Source organism: Equus quagga, chromosome 12 (assembly GCF_021613505.1).
Source record: "Equus quagga isolate Etosha38 chromosome 12, UCLA_HA_Equagga_1.0, whole genome shotgun sequence".
NCBI lineage: Eukaryota > Metazoa > Chordata > Mammalia > Perissodactyla > Equidae > Equus > Equus quagga.
The window spans coordinates 68,974,204-69,000,986 of record NC_060278.1 but is presented as its reverse complement, the minus strand read 5'-3'; the positions used below and the strand labels follow the sequence as shown (position 1 = coordinate 69,000,986).

The window sequence follows — 26,783 nt, the reverse complement described above, 5'->3', positions numbered from 1 at the left end:
CAAGGTATTCCAGATGAGGTGTGGGAGAGGGTAGAGAGGGATAGGAAGTATACTATATGGAAAGAGGAGATGGAGAAAGGTAAGGAAGAGTGTTTTCAGAAAGCAGACAATCCAGATTTCCAGATGGAAACTCCTAATTATTAAATGCTGAGCACTCTTTCAAATATGAAACATGAGGCTGGCCAAACCAAACAGGTGTATGGCACGTGTGGACAGCTAGATGGCATCCTCGCCTACATATATGGAAAATCAGGCTGATGCAAGGCCATTTGCTACTGAAAACTTCCCTGTCTGAGGCCAGGGCAGTCTGCCCAGGGACTCAGATCCTGAAACCCAGACCTCCCTCCCTGCTTTCTTCCTACTGGCCTGTCTCCAACTCTTCATCTTGCTTATTCCCTCAAGGGAGCTCAGGCAGCCCCTCTTCCTGGAAGTCTTCCCTGGTCTATCTCCATGCTCCTGAGATCCCCGCCACCCCTGCCCTTCGCATACAGCAAGCATCACCGGACACTTACACATGGACGGCTCTGCCCTGTTACTTTGAACCTCCACGTGTGTTAACAGCTAACTTCTTGATAAACGACTGAGTCAAGAGTCGGGCATAGAGATGTCGAGAGAGGGTTTTAAGAAGGCCTAGGCATTTATCCAGGGCCAGGGCCGAAGTGAAATCACCAAGGACAAGGGAGCCTTCGGCAAGAGAAGAGAATGGATTCATCCTCCGAGAGGTAAGAAGGAATTTTAGGAAATTCTTGTCTCTCCCTGGCTCTGTGGGCCACGGGACATTGTCTTGGTCTTCCTAGAGAAGGAACGTCCCAGAAAGTACAGCTGTGGAAAGTAAAGAGAAGCGAGAGGGGCCCGGGTGGAAATGCCCTCCCACGAGTGAAGTGGGGCTTGTGTTCCGGCTCCCCAGTTGGGACGTCCCAGATGGCACCAGCGCAGCCCTGTTCTCAACCAGAACCCCGAAAAAGACCCAGCCAGCCAAGCCGACGGCGGGCTCAGCCGAAGCTCTGGTCTAAGAGTGAGGTTCCTGTCCCCCAGGAGACGAGAGCTTGCCGTAACGCTGTGAACTCCAACAGAAGAAAAGGTCTCAGGGCACCCGCAGGGGGGTGTTGGGGTCGTGCGCGTGGGCTCAGAAACCGGGTCTGCCTTGTCCGGGACGAGACCTCGGGAAGACTGCTCTGCCCCTCCCAGCTTCGGTCTCTCCGTGGGTTTCAATGGAGTTAAGAGAGAGTGTGAGCTAGACTAGACCACGGCTGCCTGGCGCTCACCGAATATCGGGCACAGGTTCCCAACCCCACAGCTAGAGCCGAGAGTCCCCTCACGCCCACGGCCCCGGATCCGCGCCAACCCCAGAAGCCCACCAGAAACTCCCCTAACGCGTCATTCCTGCGCGCCGGGAGGCGGGCCCCCGTAAAGGATGCGGAAGTCACTGAAGGGGCCACTGGGGAGTGTAGTCTTTGATGCAGAGGCGTTACCGAAGGGATCACGGCACGGCGGAGAGCTTCACCCGGGACCCTCTACATGTTTTGTGAACATGGTTTTAAGAAAAAAGAGGGGGAAATCTACGTGCCACCGTGGTCATTCACCGTGACCGGAGCACGTTACCCACACCCTGCTCCCTTGGAGGCCAGTAGGAACTGCAGGCCGTCAGCGCGCTTCTAGTTACGCCGAGCATCCTGGGAGGTGTGGTCGCGGCGCGGTGCCGAGGATTCTGGGTAGTGTAGTCCTGGCTCCTCGCTGGAGTAGATGCCCAGCTGGTGGCTGGAGTGACCCCTTGTTCTTTGGTGGCGCTGGTGAGTGAGGCTCCCGCGGGACCCTTAGGGCAACCGTGTCCTTCCCTGCCCGGAAAGGTAGGTTCTGAAAGGCTGGTGTATGGGCTGAGGCTGGGGACGGTGCTGACGGCGGGGAGAGGAGGTAGTGGTGGAGACGCGCTGTCGTGGCTCAGGCCGTGCTCTCCCGGATGTCTTATTTTGGGGCTGTGGGCGCGCGTCACCGAGGAAAGCGTGTGAGGTTCAGCTGTGAAGCCCAGAAGTGGTGGGTCCTGGGCTCAGGCCTTTCGTCCTAGGGTTCCTGTGAATGGGGACAGGTTCGGCCTTGGCCGAAATAGCGATATTAGGAGAGGGGCTCGCTCATGTCACAAGTCCCCGTTTTGGGGGGGTTGAATAAGTAGGCTTTTGGACGCCTGCTGTTTCCCAGGTGGTGATGTGGGGACTGCCCTGGGGCCACGTGTCTGGGGTTTTGGTTGGTGGAGGCTGACCGTCTTACTTCGGGCCCAACTTCGGGCGATGGGCGGCCTGGCCAGCCGTGCCCCTTTTGCACTGGGTTGTGGAGTGGCCATTTTGGCGCGGTCTCAGGGTCTCAATTTGGCTGGTTGCCCCTGGGTTCGGGCCTTGGTGGAAGAGGTCGGGCTGGGACCCACAGATAAGTTTTTCAAAGATCCCAGGGACCGTCACTGACCACAGGAATCACGGATTCCCACATGTCTGGTGTGGCCAGGCTTTGATTTTAAATTGCGTTTTAACTTTTTATTACAGAGATATTTCAAACAGTCGGAAGTAGAACTCCGTAGACCCATCACCCAGAGTCAACACTTATCACCTCCTTACCAGTCTTGCTTCTTCTCATAATGAATATACTGAGAATCCTTACAACCCAGAGGTTGCCAACACTGCCCTTCCTGGTTAAGAATATGGCCTTTACAGCCAGATTTCATTCAGGTTCTGTCACTTTATAGCTGGGTCACCTTGGGCAAGAGACTGACCTCACTGTGCCTCAATTTTCTCATCTGTAAAATGGAAATAATAAATGGTACCCTCAGTGGGTCGTTGTGAGGATAGAATGAGGTAAAACTCCAGTGGTGCCTGGAATAGTCTCTGGTATATACTAAGTGCCGGTGGGTATTAACTTTCCTTACTAAGAACAAAGGCGACAGAAGATCAGCTCCTGCTCAGTGTCAGCAGCATGTGAGGGCAGGCTGTGTTCACAGCCCACGTCCAGCTCTGTTCCCTGCAAGCTGCGCACAGTCTTTTCTGTGGCAGATCCATTGCTGATGCATTTAAGGACCAGGAAGCCCTACTCTGCTGGAGCTTGAGCGTTTCCAGGGACTCTCCTGAGCCTTTTTGTTCTTGCTCTGTCCCCTGCGGCTCCTGCCTGTCCAGAGAGGACTGCCTGGTGGGCAAAAGGAGGACTCCTGGGCCCCTGACAGCCCTGCCTCAGGTGGGGACCGCTTACCTTTTGTGTGAACCACGGGAATGTTTCTTTTGCTCGACTTTGACGTCTTGTGCCCTGCGATATCCTATTTGGGGATCAGAGCCCAGCTGTTTTCCCCAGGAAACAAAGCCTGTTGTAAGGGTGATGGTTTCCCCTGGGACTGTTCTTTAGACCTGGTGCCCTCATTCATGACCCCTCCATCCTTGCGCCAGCACCCCTTCTCTTAAGGTTTTGCTCAGACTGCTTACTCCCAGGGCTTGTCTGCTGTGAAGTTACCGACACTCTGTTCTTGTTCCCTCCAGTGCCCTCACTTACCCTTTTCCCTGCTAGAGTAGTTTGCAGCAAATCCTCATCATATCATTTACCTGCAAATACTTCAGTAGGCATCTCTAACACATAAGGACTTCTGTTTTAACATAACCACAATTTCATTGTTACACTCAGCAAAATCAATAGTTCTTTCCCCAATTGTTTTAAAAAAATCTCTTTTTCCTTTTCCTCTGAGCAGCCCTGGGCAGAGGCAGGAGAGGGAGCTGTATCTGGAATTCAGCATGGTGGTTTTCCCTGTCTCTGCCTCCCTCTCTTCCCCCATTTCTTCTGACTTTGGTGACCTAGGCTAACAGCTGCCACTTCCACCCGTGGTACAAGCTGGGCCTCTTCAGTTCTCCTTGCCTCTCTGTTCTTTCCAAACTTAGCTCCCATTTGGTTGGCTGTTGCGTCCTCTCAGTTCCACCTATGCTGCGTCCCTTGATTCCTCCTCCTTCCCTTTGTGTCCACTCCTGTACCACCCTAGCTTCCTGTCTCTTCACCTTTTTATCCCTCTTTTCCCATGCCTCTTGAGATGGTTCCTGAGGTGTAAATACTGATCTTCTCATTCAACCTGCTAGAAAGAGTTTAGAAATTAGTGATCTTTGTAATTGTTTCTGTCCAAACTCTAAAGTTAGACTGCCCAGGTGCAAATCGCAGCTTCCCCAGATTCTTGCTATGTGGCTATGAGCATGTTACTTGACCTCTCTGAGCCTTCCTTTCCTCATCTATAAAATGGGGATCATAATGCTGTCCACCTCACAGGGATGTTGGGTGTGATAACACTTGCAATGAGGTCAGGGCGCCTGGTCATAGGAAGTACTAAGTAGTTATTAGCTGGGATTGTTATTGTTTCCAACTTCTCTAAGTTACCTTTTCAGCCTCTTTCTTTACCACCCACCTGTCTCAGACCCTGTTTTACAGCTGCATGGAGATATATTTCCTTCTATGCTCTTTTATTTCTCCACGCCTCTCTGCTTCGGTATACACTCCTGTTGCTTGAGCTCAGATCCCGCTGGAGAGCATTCCTGGATTTTCCCAGGCAGTACTCGCAGTCTCCCTGTCAGCAGCAGAACACTGGACGCATCAGGACTCTGGGGCCCTCAGGCAGCGCTGTGACTGTCTGTCCGACTGTTCCATGGACTGTGAGGCCGTTCCTTGAGAGTCAAGCACTTCGTCTTGCTCCTTTTGGGTCACTGCTACAATGCTGACAGCTGGTTAGATGGAGTGGTGATGCTGTGTGAAGACACATGTCATCCTTGCTGGCTGCAAGGGAACTTCACTTGGGGAGTCAGTGGAAAGATGTGGTTTAGGTATTATTGGAGTGAGCACTAAATGACAAGTTAGTGAGCGTGGACTTGGTCTGAGGGCAGGAGGCACTCAGTAAAGGGTTTTGAACAGAGCAGTGACCATGATCCCCCTCCAGCTATTGCCTATGCCTTTCCTTCCCTTTCAAGGAGCTAAGAAATGTCTGTACTTGCTGTCTCCGTTAGTATCCTTCCGTTGTCTTAAATATTCGAATGAGGTTTTTTCAGCTCAGTCCACTAAAAATATTCTTGTCAAGGTCACCAGTGATCTCCCTGGGGCTAAATTCCATATTCAGTTCCCAGCAACATTTTACGTATTTGCCTACTTCTTTCTTTTTAAAATATCCTCTCACGTGGTTGTTCCTGGTTTTCCTCTGACCTCATAGGCTGCTCCTCCTCTGTCTCCTCTGCCAGCTTCTCTTCTCCCAAACCCCCACTGAAGGCACAGGTTCAGCTCGTAAACCTCGTCTTCTCCAGCTGCACTCTCTCCTTGGTGGCCCTGTCCACTCGGAAGGCCTTAAATGCCATCTCTCTGAGGTTCAGCCTAGACCTGGGCCCTCATCTGCAGATTCTAGACTCCTGCTGTCTATTTCATGCTTCCACCTGGATATCTCCTGGGTCTCCCAAACCTAATGTGTCCAACAGCAAACTCCGATCAACTCCCCCAAACATGCTGCACCGCAGTGAGTACAGACAATTCTTTCAGGGAGTTTAGCTCTAAAAGGGAGCAGAGACATAGCTACTCCCTCCTTCAGATTGCTCAGGTGCAGAACATTGCACTCATGCTCGACTCCTTTCTTGCTCTTATTCTCCATCCCCAATGAGCAAATCTAAACTCCAACAATCTCCAATCTCCTCCGCTTCCACCGTGGTCCAGGCCACCATCGCACCTAGATGATCATAGCCTTGAGTGATCTCTTTGCTTCTTCCTTTGTCCCCCTAAAGTATATTAATCAGTACAGCAACCAGTGGGATCTTTTAAAATTTCAATCAAATCATGTCATGCATTTGCTCAAAACCCTCCAGTGGCTTCTCGTCACGGTCAAAGTCAGAACCAGTGTCCTATAAGACTGGGTACGATCTCCTCCCACATTTATACTTGAACCTCATCTCCTCCAGTCAGTCTCAGTCATGGCCCAGGAACCATAGTGAACTGTCTCTGTACTTGACCATACCAGGCTGGCTGTTGCGACAGGGCCTTTGCAGTGGCTGTTCTCTTGCCTACAGTGCTCCTTTCAAGGCTGTCCACTTGGCTCACTCCCTCACATCCTTCAGATCGTTACACAGTCACCTTATCAAGGAGGCCTTCCCTTATCACCATTTAAAATTCCAGAACCCCACCCGACTTCTGTTACTGCTCTTCTGCTTCCTTGCTTTATTTTTCTTCATCTTACTCATCACTTTCTGATGCACTGTTTTATTCATTCAATATGTCCATCTTCCTCCTCTAGATTTTCATGTCAGTGGGGGCAGATGTTTTTGTCTTTGTTCACTTCTGTATTCCCAGCGTCTAAAATAATGCCTGTCACACAGTAGGAGCTTAATAAATATTTAAAGAGTACATAATCGAATCATGTGTATATAGAGCTGATTCTGGGAGGAATGGATGAGGCTGTGTGGGATGTTGAGAGATGGTCTGCAGAGACCATCAGGAGGGACTACTGCCATTGTCCTCCTCCCCCAGCAGGTGTAGGAGTGGGAACAATTGAGGGAATTCTCAGAAGTGCAGTCAGTTGGCCGTGGTAATTGGTTTGATAATGGCAGGGAGAGAAGTAGTCAGAGTGCCTGAGTAGGCATATGGATGATCAGGAAGATACTCGTTAAGAAAGCTGAGTAGAGAGAAGGCACAACATGTCTGGAAACATTCTGATTATTGCTTGCTGTGCAGAAACCACCCCAAAATGGTGGCTTAGAAGAACCACCATGTACAACCTCACGATTCCTTGGGTTTACGAGGATCAGCTGGGCAGTTCTTCTGCTCTGTGTGAGTCATAGATCTGGCTGTGGCCACATTCACCTGGGGACTCTTTTGAGTTGGAACATCCAAGATGGTTCCCTCATGTATTTGGTGCTTTGGTTAATTGGCTGGAGGGCTGGAGTCAGCTGGGCCTTACTCTCTCTCTGTGGAGTGTCGGGGCCTCTGCCTCTGTGTGGTCTCTCTGGCAGGGGAGTTGAAATTCTGACATAGTATCTCTGGCCTCCCAAGAGTGGAAGCTGTCCAGCCTTCTTAAGACTTAAGCTTGTAACTGCCGCAGTGTCACTTGTGCCACATTTATTGGTTAAAGCAGGAACAAGGGCAGCCTGAAGGAGTTCCCAGTGTTTGAAGCTGGAATAATTTGAGCAGCAAAATAGTGATAATAGTCTGTTATAACCCATAGGACAAGATGCGACTCCATACTGATATAAATAAATAAGTAATGGGATAAACAAATAAACGAGGGAGAAGCGACAGCTCTTGCTTACAGAAGAATTCCAATTAATGAATTTAGAATGAAAGAGGAAAATAGAACTTCGTCTTTTGGTAAACACCACAGTAGTAACTGTTGGAGACAGGTCCCACAAATGTTTGCTAAAATCAGTGGGTGGAAGTTTGAAGAAAAACAGGATATCTGTATAATCTCAAACTATCTCTCTAAAGATATTTATTAATTATAAAGGGAAAAATAGTGACTTTATATTGGAGAAACCCAGCAGGCACACCTTAGCCAAGTGATCGAGATCAAGGTGAACATCACCAGTAATGAGATGGATCAATGTCATGAACCTCTATATGGTACACTGAGAAGGACACAACATCACTTCAAAGGCACTCTAGCCAAAAATGAACCAACCTCACTCTAATCATAGAAACAATCAGATAAACTAAAATTGAGGGATATTCTTCAAAAGTGTCAAGTTCGTGAAAGAAGAAAAGACAGAGGAACCGTCACAGATTGGAGGAGATTAAAGATACATGAGAACTAAACGCAGTGTGGGAACCTCAGTTGAATCCTGGACCAGAAAAAGGACGTGAGCGGAAAAACTGGCAAAATTTGATTAAAGTCTGTAGTTTACTTAATAAAACTGTGTCAATGTTAATTTCCTGGTTTTGATCATTGTACTAGGGTTTTCTCAGATGAAACCCTGAAGAGAAAGTTGAGTGAAGAGTATATGGGAATTGATATTTTTACAACTTCTCTGTAAGTCTAAAATTAGTTCAAAATAAAAAGTTTTAAAAATCTATCAATCTTATATTGAGTTTTTTTTTTAAGTGAGGGATGGGTGTTGAGTTTTGTTAATATTTCAGCGTGTATAAAAGCAAACATGATTTTTCACCTTAGATCTGTTCATTAATATGGTGTATTATAATAATAATTTCCTAATATTGATCTAATCTTGTATTTCTGGGTAAATCCCACTTTGTCATGGTAAAATATTTTTTTATTGTGGTGTTAGAATTTCTTAGCTAATATTTTGCTTAGAATTTTGCTTCAATATTCATAAGTGATACTGGTCTATAATTTTCTGTTTTGTGAACTGTCATCACGTTTAGGTGTCAGTATCGTAGTTGCTTTATAAAAAGAATGAGGAAGTTTTCCTTCATTTTTCAATATTCCGGGGCAGTGTTTGGAGCATTGGGACCATCTGGTTTGACAGTGTGGTAGAATTCCCTTATGACTGTCTAGAGTCAATTTTGGTAAATTATCTTTCCTTGGAAGTTATTCACTTCATGTAGGTATGCATATTTATTTGCATAGAGGTCTGCAAAATAGTGTCCTATGACTTTTTAAAGATGTGTTTTGGTGATTCAATAGTTATTTTCCCTTTGTCGTTTGTTATTTTGAATGTTTATATTTTCTCTCTTTTCTTGATTGTTAGCCATGTTTATTTCATTAATTTTTTTTAAAGAAATTGGGATTTGACTGCATAAATGGACTTTTTTCTGTTCATCGGTTTCTCGTTTTATCTTTACTAAAGTGTTTAAGGCTATAAAATTTCCTCACCTCACTGTTTTAAATAAATTCCGTACATGTATAGTGTTTTCATTATTATTTTTTAGAAATTCTATAATTTCATTTTTGCTTTTTCCCTTTAACTCTCACCTGTTGCCTGTACAACATTCAGTGCACTTTTTCTTCTTTTCTCTTCTCCCGTTTTCAAGGCCTTTCTGCTTGATCAGGACAGCCGTATGGTCGTAAGGATGTATTTTTCTTCCTCTCTCTTCCTCACCATTTAGTGCTAGATCCATAAGTACTTATATAAATGCTCACCTTCAGTCCTTTACCTGAAGTTTCCCCTGTGATATTTCATCGTGTTTAATATTCATCTTCTAGTAGATTCCTCACAAAGAACTCCTGGCTGTGGAGTTCTTCAAGCCCCTGCATGTGTAAAACTATTTTTCTAAAGTCTACTTACTTGAATAATCCCTTGGATGGAAATAAAATCTTTAGTTCATAATATCTTTCCTTAAGTTTCTTGTAAATGTGACTCCATTGTTGCCTTGCTTTGAATGATGAATTTTTTTTGCCATGCATTTTATTTAATGTGGTAAAATATATCTAACATAAAATTTATCATTATAACCATTTTTAAGTCTGTAGTTCAGTTGCATCAAGTACATTCACATTGTTGTGCAACCATCACCACTATCCATCTCCAGAACTCTTTTCATCATTTTAAACTGAAACTCTGTACCTATTAAATAATAGCTTCCTCTTTCGCCTTCCCCTCAGCCCCTCTCAACCACCGTTTTACTTTCTGTCTATATGAATTTGATTACTCTAGGTATCTCATGTAAGTGGAATCGTACAATGTGTACCCTTTTCTGTCTGGTTTATTTCACTTAGCATAATGTCTTCAAGGTTTATCCGTGTTGTAGCGTGTGTCAGAGTTTCCTTTTTAAGGCTGAATAATGTCTCATTGTATGTATATACCACATTGTATTTACCTGTTCATCTATCAGTGGACAGTTGGGTTGCTTCCACATTTTAGCTGTTGTGAATAATGCTGCTGTGAACATAGGTGTACAAATATCTGTTCAAGTCCCTGCTTTCCATTCTTTTGGGGAAACACCCAGAAGTGGAATTAGTAGATCATGTGATAATTCTATTTTTAATTTTTTGAGGAATCGCCATACTGTTTTCCATAGTGGCTGCACCATTGTACCTACCTACCAGTAATGCAAAAGGATTGAATGATAATTTTGATAAGTCTGATGGATGTTTGGTCTGTTTTTTGCTAGAGTCACTCAGGATTTTTGCTGCTGTTCTTCAGAGCTTGATAGCTTTTCTGGTAGGTTTCCTTCAGTTGGTGGCTGTGAGTCAGCCTCTCTGGTACTCTGTAGCCTCTTTCATATTTAAATTCAGGTTGTCCATTTTTGCCAAGTTTTCTTGGATTATAGTTTTAAATATTAATTCTCTTCCCTTTTTTTGTTTGTTTTCTTCTGCGGGAACTACAGTTATACAAATGATATTCCTTCCTTGCCTGTTTTCCTTTTTAACCACTTTCTCGTTAACCCTTTTTATTTCTTTTTTTTTCTGCTTTTACTCTTATTTGCACTTATTTTACGCTGAATTTATTGCTGGGCCATAAGTTTTTATATCTTCAGTTTCTTCTGGGATATCTTTTTCTTCTGTTCAACCGCCTCTTCTGGCTTAGGAAGAATCTGCTCTTTTTCAGTGAGGATCATCTCAGTGTGGCAGGGAGAGGGTTGGTCTGCCAGGGAGCTCTGTGTGTCCTGTGCTGAATCGTGGGGGGTTTGTTCACCCAGCTGTGCTCAAAACCAGAGAATCTGCATCCAGACCCTTAAGTTCAGCATTACTCTCTGCATTTTTAAGCTCGTGCAGTAAAAATTCAGCACTCTGTTTGGGCCACCAACCCTGTGTCCAGCCCTGCTGTTTGGCCTGGGCACACCTACCAACTCTACCATTGTAATAACAGAATGGCACACGCTGTTTTGTAAAGTGACACTTTCAGATCCTTGGTGGCTTTTCAGATGAGCATAACCTTGAGGAACACAGTTTCACGAGTGTTCTTAAAGTGAACATGAAGATTTGAACTTCTTGATTTGCATGATTTTGTAAGGTTTTCTGGGTCAAGTGAGTAACAAACCGTTTTCAGAGATCACATCAGGCTGCTTAACAGGAAGAGCCCTTTTTCTTTCTTTCTTTCATTTTTGTTCTCTTAAGTGGTGTTCTTGCTATTCTTCAGTGCCCATCATGTTTTCATTTCAATCCATTCTTCCTTGGTGTCTTGTAATTTAGTCTTATTTCTCATATAATATTGTGTCTTTTGTTTCTTTCTGAAGTTCAGTCAACTCTCATTTTGTTTCTTCAATTTTTTGTACATTTCTGTTCTTGGCTTTTGAATTTTTTGCTAGTTTTATTGAGCTGTAATTAACATATAGTAGTTTAAGGTGTGCAACGTAATGATTTGATATGTGTATATATTGTGAAATGGTTACCACAATAAGTTTACTTAACATCCATCACCTCACATAGTTACAGAATTCAATTTTTGATCCAAGGTGATTTCTTATATTCCCAGATGTTTGTTTGAGGATATTTAATTCAGCTCGGAGTATTTTGTTATGGCTTTTTCTGTGTCACCTTTTTTTCTTTGGTGGAATTTTCTGTAGTTGAATTTTGGATTATCATTTTTTGCTTTGGTTTTCTATAGATGAAGATTGCATACAACTGTCAGATTCTAGTGTTTTTGAAATTTTCTAGTTCGTGAAAACTCTCTGTCAGTGGTAGCATGGTTTCTTTACTGGATCGCAGGGGAAGGAGAGGTTGTGTGTCTTTTCATTTTTTTCTCTCTTCTGTTTTGCAGGACCCTGAATTTCTCCTTGTACCTTGCATTTCCCGAAGGATGCCTTTTCCTTGCTTGTAATCCTCTTTTTCCCAGAGCTTTATTTTTCTAAGACTTCCTTTTCTCTTTCTGCCTACACTTTTCAGTCCCTTTCCTGTAGTAAGTGTTCTGACTTATCAGTACACTTTTGCAGGATTTTCTAACATACATAGCACTTCTTTTCTTAGGGTTGTTTTCAGTCAATTTTAAATCTGGTGTTAGTGCCTCTCTTCTCTCACATCTAGTTTCCTGCCCCTCCCCGCCAGCTGCCCTTGTCCTCCCCAGTGGCCTATAATGTAGGGTGTATAGGAGGTGGCTCACTGGTCTAGTGTTTTTTGCTTTTTTGGGTTTTTTTATATAGGTGTTTACAGGTAATTTGAAGTTAGGACCTTCTCTGTCTAGTTATGCTGAAAGGATGTACGTTTTCTAGTTTACTTGTGTTTCAGTGGAAGCTGAATTACAGTATTTAGCAATCTTCTCTTACTCATTTGGACTCGAACTCTAAACTTGCTCTCTCTTGTGGTGAACAGTAGCTGAAATCTCAGCACAGCTCATTCAGCCTTCCAGCGCTTATTATCCACTTGAGCTCCTTGTTGTCTTGCCTTATGATTCCTTATTTCAGTGTTCAGCCTGAGATTTTAGGAGGAGCTTATGTGTACACTTGGGGCTCAATCCTTTGTTGTTCCCACCTTTCTAGGATTTTGCCATATAGTTTCCAGGAAGTCTGGGAGCTGCAGATGGATCTGTTCCCTGGGTGCCACACAGGCTAGGGAGTACCTTCAGGTGAAAAGCTAGTTAAATACGGATCTCACCAGTGTGTGTCCCTTCTTTAAGGGTTATATCCCCTTGAGTTTTTGAATGCTTTTGGTTGCTTTTGTCTTCAAATAGTTGCTTTTTATATTTTGGCTAGAGTTTATAGTTAGTAGTAAGAGGGTTAGTTTGATATAAGCTGTCCTATCAGTGTCAGAATCTCATGCTGTTGGTTTTTAATTTACTAATTCTTGTTCTTTTTAAAAACATTTTCTTCTGTTTTTTTAGTTTTTTGTTTTTTTCCTACTTTCTGGAGTTGAAGGCAAGTGAAAACAGTGAGTTGGGTGTTTTTTTAACCCAGTACATTGATAATTCAAAAAAAATGATGGAAGCAAGTATTGTCAAAAATGTGGAAGGGGCACTCTCATGTGTGGTTCTTGAGTTTATGGATTGGTATGCCTTTGGAGGGTATTTCTACAGTGTAAATGTGTGTTCAGTATTAAGGCCACTCGTTCCACTCCTTTATCACTCAGACAGAAATACTGACACGCGTGCCAAAGGTAATCTTTGTAACTTCGTTGGTGATAGACAAACATTGCAGTCTCACAGTCAGTTGACAGAGGAATACATTGTGAAAGAAAATGTGGTCTGCCGATGGAAATAGTATGACCATTGTTAAGAAGAATGGAGTTAGGTCTCTGAGCACTGGTGTACAAATAGCCCCAAGATATTAAATGAGAACAAGTCAAAGAACAATGCAGATGACTTTTATTTACAGGAAAATAACATTGTTTGCACATGTACACAAATATGAGTGAAAATAAAGAGATAAAGTATAAATCAAAGAAGCCTACTCACTGAACTGTTAACAGCAGTTTCCCTGGGGAAGGATGTGGGCCTGGGGCAGAGTCCAGAAAGAGAACTAAACTTTTTACTTTATAATCCTGGAGGGTTTTTTGGTCCAGTTTTTTCTGAAATGTTTTTAAAGCAAGCCTGTGAATTATTTTCATCCGTAAATACTTCAATATATATTTCTTTGAAAAACAACCACAATTCCATTTTCACAATCCCTCAGATTAATAATGATGCATTAACACTGTCTGCTGTCAAGTAGATGGCCTCAGAAACGTCCTTCTACATTTTATTTGTTGGGATCAGGAGAGTTTGAGACTGAACCTGCTGCAGCCCTGGCTCTCTGGACCTTTCTTCAGGGCCCTGGTAAAGAACCAGACTGTTAACACCTCCTATCGTGCTGCCCCTCCCCCAATTGTGGGGTTGGAGAGCTGGCCGTTCCTCACTCATGGGGAGAACATTTCCAGCTGATACCCTCTCATTTCTGTTTTCCTTACCCAGATCTGCCTTTTGAGATATCATCCTTCTTTAGGGATACCAGGAAAAATGGCCACAGGGTCCCGGAAAGCCAGGGTGATGGTGAGTGTTTCCTGCATTTCCACACTGGCTGTCGCAGGATGGACACATTCTCTTCTCTTGTCCTGACTGCCTTGGTACCTGGCAGAGTCCAGCTCCAGGCCTGGAAGTATGACTTATCTGACCTGCAGCCTGTTTGGCCCATGACTTGGTCAATTTAGAAAATTACCACTCATGCCCCTGGAAATGCACAGGATTAGAAAAGACCTGAGAAAAACCTTAGGTTTACACCTCAGGTTAAACCCCGGCACAGAGACACCCTACAACAATAAAAACACAAAACAAGAAAACAACAAATTTTGAGAAATCTGAGTTCCAGAGTTACCAAACTATAAGATTCAGATATCCCATGTTCAAGAAAAAAAATCATAAAGCATACAAAGAAACAGGACAGTATAGCCCATTCAAAGGAAAAAAATCAATAGAAACCGTTCCAGATAAAGGCCAGATGGGGGACTTACTGGACAACAACTTTAAAAAAGCAGTCTTAAAGATTGTCAGAACTTGCAGAAGACACGAACAAAGTCAAGAAAATGATGTAAGAACAAAATGAAAATACCAATAGAGAGAGAGAAAACATGAAAAGAAACCAAGAAGCTCAACAAACTCTAACTAGGATAAACTCTCAAAGAGACCCACACCAAGTACATTGTAATTAAACCCTCGAAAGCCAAAGCCAGCAGAGAATCTTAAAAGCAGCAAGAAAGAAGCTTTGTTAATATAAGGGGTCATCTTATATTATCAGCACATTTCTAATCAGAATCTTTGGAGGCGAGAAGGCAGTGGATTGATATATTCAAAGTGCTGAAAGAAAACAACTGTCAACTAAGAATTCTATATCCAGCAAAACTGTTTATAAGTAAGGGAGAAATTAAGACATTCCAGAAAAACAAAAGGTTCATTATCGCTAGACCTGCCTTGCAATAAATGCTAATGGGAGCCTTTCACGTAGAAATGAAAGGACACTAGATAGTTCCTTAAAGCCATATGAAGAAATAAAATTCTCCAGTAAAGGTAAATAAAAGGGTAGTTATATAAGCTAGTGTTATTATCACCTTGGTTTGTAACTCCACTCTTTGTTTTTTGCATGATTTAGGAGACTAATGCATTGAAAAACACAATTCATCTATATTTTTGGACATAGTGCATAAAGATGTAATTTTGTGACTTTAGTAACTGACAGGAGGAGAGGATGGAGCTGTATAGGAGAAGAGTTTTGTATGCTATTGAAGTAAAGCTGATATAAATTCAGTTTAGAGTTTTATAACTTTGGGATGTGACATTTAATCCCCATGGTAACTGCAAAGAATATATATATAGAATATATGCAAAAGGAAATGAGAAGAGAATTTAACAGTTGTACTAAAATCAACTAAATACCAACGAAGACAGAAATGTAGGAAATGAAGGACAAAAAAGCTATAAGGCATATAGAAAACATATACAAATTGGCAGAAGTAAGTCCATCCTTATCAGAAATTACATGATATGTAAATAGCTTACACTCTCCAATCAAAAGACAGAATTTGGCATAATGGATAACAACTATAAAAACATGATCCAACTATATACTGTCTTATAAGAGACATACTTAAGATCCAAAGACACAAATAGGTTGAAAGCAAAAGGATGGAAAAAGATAGTCCTTGCAAATAACCAAAAGAGAGTGGGGGTGGCTATACTAATATTAGACAAAATAGAGTTTAATTCAAAAGATTACAAGAGACAAGGAAAACATGATATATTAATAAAAGATTCAGTACAAGAAGATATAAAAATTATTCATGCTACATATCTAATAACGGACCCTAAAAATATATGAAGCAAATATTGACAGAATTAAAGGAGATATAGACAAATCTACACTGATAGTTGGAGACTTCAGTCTCCTACCCTCAGTAATGGATAGAACAACCAGACTGAAGATAAGTAAGGAAAGAGGACTTGAAGAACACAATAAATCAACTTGATCTAACAGACATATACAGAACATTCTACTCAAGAAAAACAGAATATACATTCTTCTCAAGTGCACATGGGACATCCTCCAGGATAGATCATGTGTTAGGCTACAGATTAAGTCTCAATAGATTTAAAATGACAGATATACAAAATATCTTCTCCCACTACAATGGGGTAAAGTTAGAAACCAATAACAGAAAGAAAACGGAAAAATTCCCAAATATGTAGAAATTAAACAACACACTCTTAACCCACAGATCAGAGAAGAAATCACAAGGGAAATTAGAAAATATTCACAGACAAATGAAAACAAAATACAACATACTAAAACTTACAGGAGCAGCAAAAGAAGTCCTAAGAGGGAAAGTTAGAGCTGTAACCACTTATACTGAAAAAGAGGAAAGATCTCCAGGCAACAAGCTAATTTTGCAACTTAAGGAACTAGGAAAAGAAGACTAAACCCAAACTTAGCAGAAGGAAGGAAATAACGAAGATTGGAGCAGAGTTAAATAGAGAATAGAAAAATAATAGAGAAAATAAACAAAACCAAAAGAAGATTACCAAAATGTACAAAACCTTTGCAACTTTGACTAAGGAAACAAGAAGACTCAAATTACTAAAATCAGAAATAAAAGTGGGGACATTACTGCTGATTCTGCAGAAGTAAAAGGATTGTAAGAGAGTGTTATGAACAATTGTACACCAACAAACTGGATGACCTAGGTGAAATGGAAAACTTCCTAGAAACATGAAACCTGTCAAGACAGAAGCATGAGAAATAGAAATTCTGAAGAGAGCAGTAAGGAGATTGAATCAGTAATTAAAAACCTCCTAACAAAGAAAAGCCCTGGACCTGATGGCTTCACTGGTGAATTCTACCATACATTTAAAGAAGGGCTAACACCAATTCTCAAACTTTTCCAAAAAAAATTGAAAAGAGAACACTGCCTAACTCATTCTATGAGGCCAGCTTTGCTTTGATACCAAAGCCAGACAGAAACACTAAAGAAAATTACAGACCGATATGTCTTATGAACATTGGTATAAAAATCCTCAACACGATACTAGCAAACTGAATTCAACAGCATATTAAAAGAATTATACACCATGACCAAGTGGGATGTATTCCTGCACTGCAAGGGTGGTTCAACATATAAACACCAATGAGTGTAATATACCACATTAATAGATTAAGGAAAAAAAGCATATGATCATCTCAATTGATGCAGAAAAGCGTTTAACAAAATTCAACACCCTTTTGTGATAAAAACACTCAACAAACTAGGAATAGAAGGAAACTGCCTCAACATAGTAAAGGCCATATGTGATAAACACAAGTAGCATACTCCATGGTAAAAGACTGAAAGCTTTTCCTGTAAGATCGGGAATAAGACAAGTATGCCCACTTTTGCCACTTCTGCTGAACATAGTATTGGAAGTTCTAGCCAGAGCTAGTAGGCAAGAAAAAGGAACAAAAGGCATCTAAATTGGAAAGGAGGAAGTAAAATTGTCTGTTTGCAGATGTCATGGTCTTATACATAGGGAAGATTCCAGACACAAACACAAAAACCTGTTAGAATTGTAATATACAAATTCCACATAGTAGCAGGATGGAAAATCACACAAAAATCAGTTGCATTTCTGTACGGTAACGATCTGAAATGGAAATTAACAAAATAAATTCCACCTGCGATAACATCAAAATAAAATACTGGGGAATTAACTTAAGCAAGGAGGTGAAAGACTTGTACATTGAAAACTACGAAACATTACTGAAAGAATTAAAGAAGACAGAAATAAATGAAAAGACGTTGTGTGTTTATGGATTGGAAAACTTAATATTGTTAAGATGACAATAGTACTCAAACTGCTTCAATGTAATCCCTATCAAAATCCCAATGACTTTTTTTTTTGTCGAAATAGAAAAAATTCATCTTAAAATTCATATGGAATCTCAAGGGACTCTGAATAGCCAAACGATCTTGAAAAAGAAGAACAAAATTGGAGGACTCAAGTTCCTGATTTCAAAATTTAGTACAGAGCTACTGTAATCCAAATTCTGTGTTATTGGCATAGAAGTAGAATTACAGACTAATGGAATAGAACAGAGAGCCCAGAAATAAACGCTCACGTATATGGTCAGATGATTTTCAACAAGAGTACCAAGACCATTCATTGTGGAAAGGACACAACTGTATACTGACATACTAGAGAATGTAGTTGGACCCTTTCCTAATACTATATACAAAAATTAACTCAAAATGGAGCAAAGACCTTAATAGGTAAGAGCTTAAAAGAAAACATAGGGAAAAGCTTCATAAAATTGGATTTAGTGATGATTTCTTGGATATTACACCAAAAATCTGATAACAAAAGAAAAAATAGATCAGTTGGACTTTATCAAAATTAAAATTATTTGTGCATCAGAGAGAGATAATGTATTTGCAAACCACATATATAAGTAATTAATATCCAGAATATATAAATGACTCCTATAACTCAAAAACAACAGCAGCAAAAAAAATCTCAATTCAAGAATAGGCGAAGGACTTGAAGAGACATTTTTGCAAAGAAGACATACAAACAACAAGTAAGCACCTGAAAAGATGCTCACCATTACTAATCATTAGGAAGATGCGAATCAAGACCACAGTGAGAAACCACTTCACACCCGTTAGGATGGCTATTATCAACAAAACAGAAAGCAACAAGTGTTGGCAAGGATGTGGACAAGTTAGAACCCTTTTACATTGCTAGTTGGGATGTAAAATGGTGCACCCACTGTGGAGAACAGTTCATTGGTTCCTGAAAAAATTGAACATGAAATTACCATTTGATCCAACAATTCCACTTCTGGGTATTTAACCAAAAGAACTGAAAGCAATTGGTATGGTAGTGTTATTCACAATAGCTATAAGGTGGATAAAAACCCAAAGTCCATCAATGGATGAATCGTATATACATACAATCAAATATTTTTAAGCTGTAAAAAGGAAGGAAATTCTGAGTACAGGCTTCTACATGGATGAACCTTGAAGACATTATGCTAAATGAAATAGGCCAGACACAAAAGGACAAATAGTGTATGATTCCACTTATTTGCAACACATAGAATAGCCAAATCCATGGAGATAGAAAATAATATGGTGGTTACCAGGATTTGTGGGGAGGAGGGAGTTATTGTTTAATGGTTACAGAGTTTTAGCATGGGATGACAGACAAGTTCTGGAGATGGATAGTAGTGATGGTTGTACAACAATATGAATGTACTTAATGCTACTGCAACGTACACTTAAAAATGGTAAAAATAGTAAAATTTTTGTATATATTTTACAGTAAAAAAAAGTGTACCGACTGCTACACCCAGTCTCTTCTGTATTCTACCACCAGGTGCCTTTGATTCCTCCCAGGTAGTCCTCCTGTCCTCATCGCGGGCTTTCTCTCTTCCTCAGCTCACAGTGTCCTCTCCTCTGCTCCCCACATGCCTCATCTGGCATATCTAGCACTTTCCTCTTCCCTTGATTCCTGCTCTTCCTTCAAGACCTCCAAGTTCCCGACCCTATCTCATGAAACCTCTTCTGATGTCTGTCTTCTAGTGTACCCTCCATTTTGAAATAGTATTGAAATAGAGTAAAATTGGGCAGGGGGATGAGAACGGAGTGCAGAGATAAATTCGTATACTGAGTGGCCAGGAGGTCCACCCTGAGCACCCACAGTGTGAGGCAGGAGTTTAATGGTACCCACATTTCACAGGTGAGAAGACTGAGGCACTAGTTCACTGGAAGTGGGCCCCAACCCAGGTTGGTATGGTTCAAGTCTGTGCTCTTCACCACTCCCCGCTTGTGCCTCTCAGGCCCGAGAAGTCCAGAGGGGTGTGGGATTTAGAGGAAGGACTGAGCTGTAGTTTGATCTTTGCCATTTTTGTATGAACGTCAGTCACTCAGATGCTTCAATACTAATACAATCAGTCAGACTATTCGTTTTAAATTCTTAAAACTCGGAAGTTTGTTGCTTTACTGTTGTTTAATTTTTATATGTTGTTTGCTCTTCCCTCAGCCTGGATTTAAAGTTCACAAAAGTTAGGGACTCCATTCTTTGCATGTATACCTCAAGACAGCCCACTCAGGATCTTGAATGTGTAGATTCACAAGTGTTGTTGGCCAGATAGCGACAGGGGTTGGAAGGCCTTCAAACGCATGGCGTCAGGGTTACAGACAAAAGCAAGATCTAGATGTCTCCCCTAACTCCCCCAGGCCGCCCTCTCCGTGCCCCTCACCTGAGTCATGGGCAAGGCTGGCTGCTGGGTGAGCAGGGCTGTGTTTTGTGTTTCAGGCACACATGGCATTCAGAGATGTGGCTGTGGATTTCACCCAGGAGGAGTGGCTGCTGCTGAGTCCTGCTCAGAGGTCCCTGTACAGGGAGGTGATGCTGGAGAACTACAGCAACCTGGTCTCACTGGGTAAGCCTGGCGTCTCTTAGGACTCACATTCTTGCTGCTGGGCATTTTAGGCTGTGCTTGAAGCAGCCATCTTGCTTTCTGACTTTGCCTTTGGGTTGGATTCAAAAGAAAAGGCAATCTGTTCCGTTTCCCCAGGGAAGGTCTGATTTTGTAGAGATGAATTGGGTAGATCTGTGTGTGTGTGTGTGTGTGTGTGTGTGTGTGTGTGTGTGTGTGTTGTGTGTGCTACTCTGCATTTCTAGGCCTTTCCCCCCAGCCTCTCTGGGTAAGCATAACATCTTTTCCTAGGTTACCTTCTTTTAAATGAGGGAGGTGTTTTTCTGCCCAGCATGGAGTAGAGTCAGTGTGCTCTCATCCTAGCTCCGCTTCCCGACTCGTCCCTTCCATCGCTGACAGCTCACTATTCTCATGTCTTGTCTACCACTTTTTTAAGTTCCCCACCCAGTTTGGCACTTGAGCCTGTAATCTACAGCCACCTTGTTTTCTTTTCCTGTGAACAGGAATTGCATTTTCTAAACCAAAACTCATCACCCAGCTGGAGCAAGGGAAGGAAACCTGGAGAGAGGAGACACAAGGCCCACCAGCCACCTGTCCAGGTGAGTGGGGACACTGGGCAAATGGAGCACAGAGCTGCAGGCAGCTGAGGGGATGGGAGTGAGGAGGAGACCTCACTCAGCTGCTGGGGAGGGAAGCCATGCTCCTGGCCTCCTGGGCTGCTGCTTGCATTGCCTGGCATGGCCTCCCTTCATCCTCACTCGAGCTTTCCTGGTCTCTTGTGGCCTTCCTCCACTGGGTTTGCCCTCTCTATTTGACTCAGTTCTCTCCCACATTCATAGGCTTCTTTCTCTTGTTACTCTTTTTTTTGAAAGATGAAGTGAGAATGTGGGAAAAAAACTGAGTGAGCTAAAGAAAAAAGGTAAGCCAAATGGGAGGAAGGAAGGGTAAAAAGCCAGTTGGGAAATTGAAATGGAGTTGTAAAAAATGGAGAGATAAGAATGGATTTCACCCAGGAAGGTGTTTACTATCTGGCCATTTAAGAAGTTTGCTGAGCCCTGCTCTAAGGGATTACGATACACAGCCTTAACTTTTCTTATTCTGGGCACCACTTTGTGTAAATCATAAGAATACTGCAATTGCACAGTTCCAATTACCCCTCTCCCCCACGGGCTTTATTCTGTAGTTGTCATTTGTATTATACCAAATGCATTCCAAACTCCCTAATACAATGTTAAAATATTTGTTTTAAACACAGGTATTTTTTTTAATCAAGAGAAAAAATATTCTTTTATACTCATTCAGATAATTTACTATTTTCTATGCTCTTCATTTTTTTCTGGACATCTGAGTTTCTACCTGGTAGCATTTTCCTGCAGCCTGAAGGACTTCGTTTAGCATTTCTTGTGGTGCCAATGGCAGTGTATTCACTAGCATTCTGTTTTTCTGAATGTGTGTTTATTTCACCTTCATTCTTGAAAGATATTTTCACTGGATATAGAATCCCAGATTGTTTTTCAGCACCTTAAAGATATTGTTCCCCTGATTTTGCCTCCATTGTTTCTGATGAGAAGTCAGCTGTCGGGGCTGGCCCCGTGGCCGAGTGGTTAAGTTCGCGCGCTCCGCTGCAGGCGGCCCAGTGTTTCGTTAGTTCGAATCCTGGGCGTGGACATGGCACTGCTCATCAGACCACGCTGAGGCAGCATCCCACATGCCACAACTAGAAGAACCCACAACGAAGAATACACAACTATGTACCGGGGGGCTTTGGGGAGAAAAAGGAAAAAATAAAATCTTAAAAAAAAAAAAAAAGTTATAAAAAAAAAAAGAAGTTAGCTGTCTTTTCTACAATTATTACCCTGATTTTTTGTTACCTTTTTTTTTCACCCCTGGCCGATTTCAGAGTTTTCTGTCTGTTTTTGGTGTTCAGTTTGACTACACTGGGACTGCTTGGGATTCACTGAAATTTTTGAATCAATAAATTTATGACTAGAGCCAAATTTGAGAAAGTTTTGGATGTTATTCCTTCACATTTTTTTTATTCTTCATTTTCTCTCTCCCTTTTTGGGACTACGATTACATGTGTTTTAGTCCTTTTTATATTGTCACACAGGTTATTGAGCCTGTCCATATTTTTAATTTTTTTTTTCTGGCAGTTCTTCAGATTGGCTGATTTCTGTTGATCCGTCTTCAGGTTTACTGTCTCATCTGCATCTCCAGTATGCTGTTAAGCCCTGGCCAGGGAATTTTTCATTTCAGATATTGTCTTTTTCACTTCTATCATTTCCATTTGCTTTTATTATAATTTTCTGTTTTTGTGATGATATTTCCTATGTGTTCATTAATGATGAGCAAATTGTCCTTTACCTTCTTAACAGAATAACTCAGATACTTAATGGTTACATTATTAAATGAAAAGGTTGAAGAATAGTTACCAGTTCAGTTATTTATTAAAAAAAAAAGAAGTGTGTGAAAAAGTATGTATCAGTATGTTTATGTGAACATAGAAGTCTGTATTGTTATTTACCATGGCCAGTGGGGGCAAGATTGGAGAGAGTGGGGAAAGGGGTTTCTGGCAATTTTTCTTTCTATTTGGCCTTATTTTTAAATGATAGAAGTGTAGATAACTTTAAAGAATTATGTATGTATTTTTTAATTTTTAAAATACTTTTGTCAATTTTATAAATGTTTCACACACAGAGAGAAGTATATGTTTTTTTTTCTGGGGAAGAAATTGTCTATTTCTTTCAGTTTTATTAAATTTAAAAGAGAGCCTTACAATTAATTCTTAGAATCAAGAGACCATAGCATATATGATAGAAATTTTTCCTATTTTTCAAGTTGTTTGTGTCTTATTTTCGATCTGCTAGGAAGAGTCATATTTTTAGCATTTCTCCATATATTTCTAAGTTTTTGTCTTATATTGCACTTCAGTATACTCAGGCATATGAAGGTTCATGATAATAGCGTCTCATTCATTAATGACGTTTTTAACATTAGAGATCTCTTTGTTCCATGTGATATTCCTTTGACTTTTTCTTTGTTTCTTGTTAGTCTTAGCACTCACTTTCTTGTTTATTTTTTTGTTATGGTATTTCTGTGTTCACTCTTTTATTTTTTAAATAAAAATAATGTGATTTGGGTGCTTTGTAGCTGGTATTACACTTTATGCCAAACCAAGAGTTGTTGTCTTTTAATAGGGACTTTGCTGTAACAACTGATGAGTTTCATGGACTTACTTGGGGGCTGACTTTGAGGCAGCTCTGTAGGTCCTTGAGTACAGTGATAGGAAAGAAGGTCAGGCCAAAGGAAGTCAAGTCTGTCATAGTCACCTTGGCCTCCCAGAAGAAAACACCACAGACTGCGTGGGCTAAATGATAGAAGTTTATTATCTTGCAGCTCTGGAGGCTCACGGTTCTCGTAGGTTTTGGATAATCAAGGTGTCGGCAGGTTCAGTGGCTCACGGGCCTCTCTTTTGGGCTTGCAGATGGCCGCCTTCTCCTGTGTCCTCACATGGCCTTTTCTCTGTGTGCATCTGCTGTCTCCTCCTCCTCTTATAAGGACACCAGTCATATTGAATTAAGGTCCCACCCTTATGACCTTTCTTAACCTTAATTACCTCTTTAAAGGCCCTATCTCTAAATACGTTGGCATTCTACGTAGGATGGAATAATTCTGGAATGTAGATGTGTACACAGTTGGTTTTTAAAAGCTGAGTGTTGATCTAAGATCTGACACTGATCAAAGAAAGAGTGTTCAAGTAGGTCTAGTAAGATCTGTACCTGGTTTCTCAAATTGTGTGGTCATTTATTGCCTTAGGCTGACTAGAACCAGTTGTGATGGAACAACTCATTCAGTGTTGACATCTTCGACACAAGAGATACTATAAGAAGACAATGTTTCTTTTCCACTGATTTCTGGGGAAATTTTTATTTAGCTTAATTATGGAAATTAATAGGGCTTGGATTGGTCAGGGGCACCAAGAGGGAGCTTCTTTTAAGTCACTGGAGGCGTAGACTGTGTTTGTGTTGCCCATTGCTGAAAGCCTACTGCCTTGTAGAAATTCTGGCACGAAGAAATCCTGTAATAAATACTTGCTAGTGGGTAGGGAAACGCCAGCTGGGCTGTCTCACACATGATCTCTCTAGCCGCTCTGACGCTGCTTCCTACACTAGGGGTTCTCCAGTCTGAATGACTGCTTGCTCCCTCCATCCCTGTCCTCACAGGGACATAGGGAAAGACGTAACGGCATTTCCACATGGGTCCTCTGGTTAGGTATCTGTCAGTCAAAGAAAATACTTGTGGACACGGCTGATACCAGTGTAGGTGGTTGTGAGTTGGAAGATAATTGTAGTGGGGGGGGACTGTTGCATATTGGCCCTATTTACAGAGCCAAAACTGCCTGTGGTGCTTTTATAGTCTGAAACATAGAATAGATCTTAGGAGTGGGTTTTCTGGATTGTAATGGAAGATGTGATGGGCTGTAAAAGTGGGTCATATAAAGGAAGTCTTGACTGGGTAGCCCTTAAACCTGAGGCATTTTAAAGAACAGGGAATTGAGTCTCGCTATTAGACCAGGCGGAAGTGCTTGGGCTGCCCCACCAAATCTCAGTTCTGACTCACACTTTGTCTCTGCAGCAGAAGCAAAGCCAGAACTCCACCTCTGTCCCTTCTGCCCTCCGGATTTCTCCAGTCAGAAAGTCCACATGCAGCGCGTGCTGTGTAATCATCCCCCCTGGATCTTCACATGCTCATGTCCAGAAGATCACGTCCAGCCAGGGGATCCGTGCCCGGGGGACCAGAAGGAGCAGCCACAAGCCTCTGGTCAAAGTTCCTGGAGTGATAGAGGAGAAGGTCAAGAGAGAGAAAGTACCAAACCTTTGTTTGGAAAGACGAAGAAAAGGACTTTAGGAGCATTGTCCAGGCCACCCCAAAGGCAGCCAGTCAGCTCTAGGAACGGCGTTAGAGGCGTGGAGATAGAGGCCAGCCCAGCTCAGACGGGGAGCCCCGAGGAAACAGACACATTGTTGAAGAGGATAGAAGTCTTAGGGTTTGGAACAGTCAATTGTGGAGAGTGTGGACTCGGCTTCAGCAAGATGACAAACCTGCTCAGTCACCAGAGGATACACTCGGGGGAGAAGCCTTATGTGTGCGGGGTGTGTGAGAAGGGTTTTAGTCTCAAGAAGAGCCTTGCCAGACACCAGAAGGCCCACTCGGGGGAGAAGCCTATTGTGTGCAGGGAATGTGGACGAGGATTTAACCGGAAGTCAACACTCATCATACACGAGAGGACACACTCAGGCGAAAAGCCTTATATGTGCAGTGAGTGTGGGCGAGGCTTTAGTCAGAAGTCAAACCTCATCATACACCAGAGGACACACTCGGGGGAGAAGCCCTATGTGTGCCGGGAGTGTGGGAAAGGCTTCAGCCAGAAGTCAGCTGTCGTTAGACACCAGCGGACACACTTAGAGGAGAAGACCATCGTGTGCAGCGATTGTGGACTAGGCTTCAGTGATAGGTCGAACCTCATCTCACACCAGAGAACGCACTCGGGAGAGAAACCTTATGCCTGCAAGGAGTGTGGGCGATGCTTTAGGCAGAGGACCACGCTTGTCAACCACCAGAGGACACACTCAAAGGAGAAGCCTTATGTGTGTGGAGTGTGTGGGCACAGCTTTAGCCAGAATTCAACCCTCATCTCACACAGGCGGACACACACTGGGGAGAAGCCTTATGTGTGTGGGGTGTGTGGGCGAGGCTTTAGTCTGAAGTCACACCTCAACAGACACCAGAACATACACTCAGGGGATAAGCCCATTGTGTGCAAGGACTGTGGGCGAGGCTTCAGCCAGCAATCAAATCTCATCAGACACCAGAGGACACACTCAGGGGAAAAGCCTATGGTGTGTGAGGAGTGCGGGCGAGGCTTCAGCCAGAAGTCAAACCTCATTGCACACCAGAGGACACACTCAGGGGAAAAGCCGTATGTGTGCAGGGAGTGTGGGCGAGGCTTCAGCCACCAGGCGGGTCTCATCAGGCACAAGAGGAAACACTCGAGGGAGAAGCCTTACACATGCAGGCAGTGTGGGCTAGGCTTTAGCAATAAGTCGGCCCTAATCACACACAAATGGGCACACTCAGAAGAGAAGCTGTGTGTGTGCAGAGAGTGCGGCCAAGGCTTTATCCAAAAGTCACACCTCGTCTTACATCAGATGACACACCAGGGGGAGAAGCTTTACGTGTGCAAGACGTGTGGGCAAGGCTTCAGCCAGAAGTCTCACCTCAGTAGACACAGGAGGATGAAATCTGTCCACCAGAGACCACCACCCCACCCGGCCTCTGAGGCCTGTTCCGGACAATCGTCTGACCCCTTACACTCTCTTTGAAAGTGAAGATGGCGGTGAGGACTAAATAATCACACTTTTTACACTTTCATGAAATGGAGTAGAAAAATGCATTCCGTAAGTGATCAAAGGACATTTGACCTAGTTTACTTTCTTCACACTAAGTCTTCATGTTTTGTGGCCTTTTGTTCCAATAAA

At 42.5% G+C, this 26,783-nt stretch overlaps 1 protein-coding gene and 1 pseudogene across 6 annotated transcripts; one reads left to right on the top strand and one right to left on the bottom strand.

Annotated features, from left to right (window-relative positions):
- The first annotated feature begins 277 nt into the window (after positions 1-277).
- Positions 278-26,783, top strand: ZNF133 (zinc finger protein 133). Of its 6 annotated transcripts, none has more exons than XM_046679570.1 (5): positions 734-1,847; positions 19,542-19,588; positions 20,121-20,247; positions 20,748-20,843; positions 24,880-26,783. In XM_046679570.1, exons 3-5 carry the CDS (start codon positions 20,127-20,129, stop codon positions 26,625-26,627), a joined length of 1,965 nt encoding a protein of 654 aa, XP_046535526.1. In that variant the 5' UTR covers positions 734-1,847; positions 19,542-19,588; positions 20,121-20,126; the 3' UTR covers positions 26,628-26,783. The 6 variants fall into 6 exon arrangements, with proteins under 6 accessions (XP_046535528.1, XP_046535526.1, XP_046535524.1 ...); XM_046679568.1 differs by lacking the exon at positions 19,542-19,588 and adding an exon at positions 13,752-13,829 and having other exon boundaries at positions 24,883-26,783; XM_046679567.1 differs by lacking the exon at positions 19,542-19,588 and adding an exon at positions 13,752-13,829.
- Positions 10,364-10,922, bottom strand: LOC124248182 (60S ribosomal protein L17-like; annotated as a pseudogene).

What these genes read in the sequence shown, in the direction of transcription:
- ZNF133 (XM_046679567.1), top strand. Translation starts at nt 13,797, where the DNA reads ATGGCCACAGGGTCCCGGAAAGCCAGGGTGATG. An exon ending in CCCGGAAAGCCAGGGTGATG is followed by an intron (nt 13,830 to 20,120) that starts GTGAGTGTTTCC and finishes TTTGTGTTTCAG; the next exon opens with GCACACATGGCATTCAGAGA. An exon ending in CAGCAACCTGGTCTCACTGG is followed by an intron (nt 20,248 to 20,747) that starts GTAAGCCTGGCG and finishes TCCTGTGAACAG; the next exon opens with GAATTGCATTTTCTAAACCA.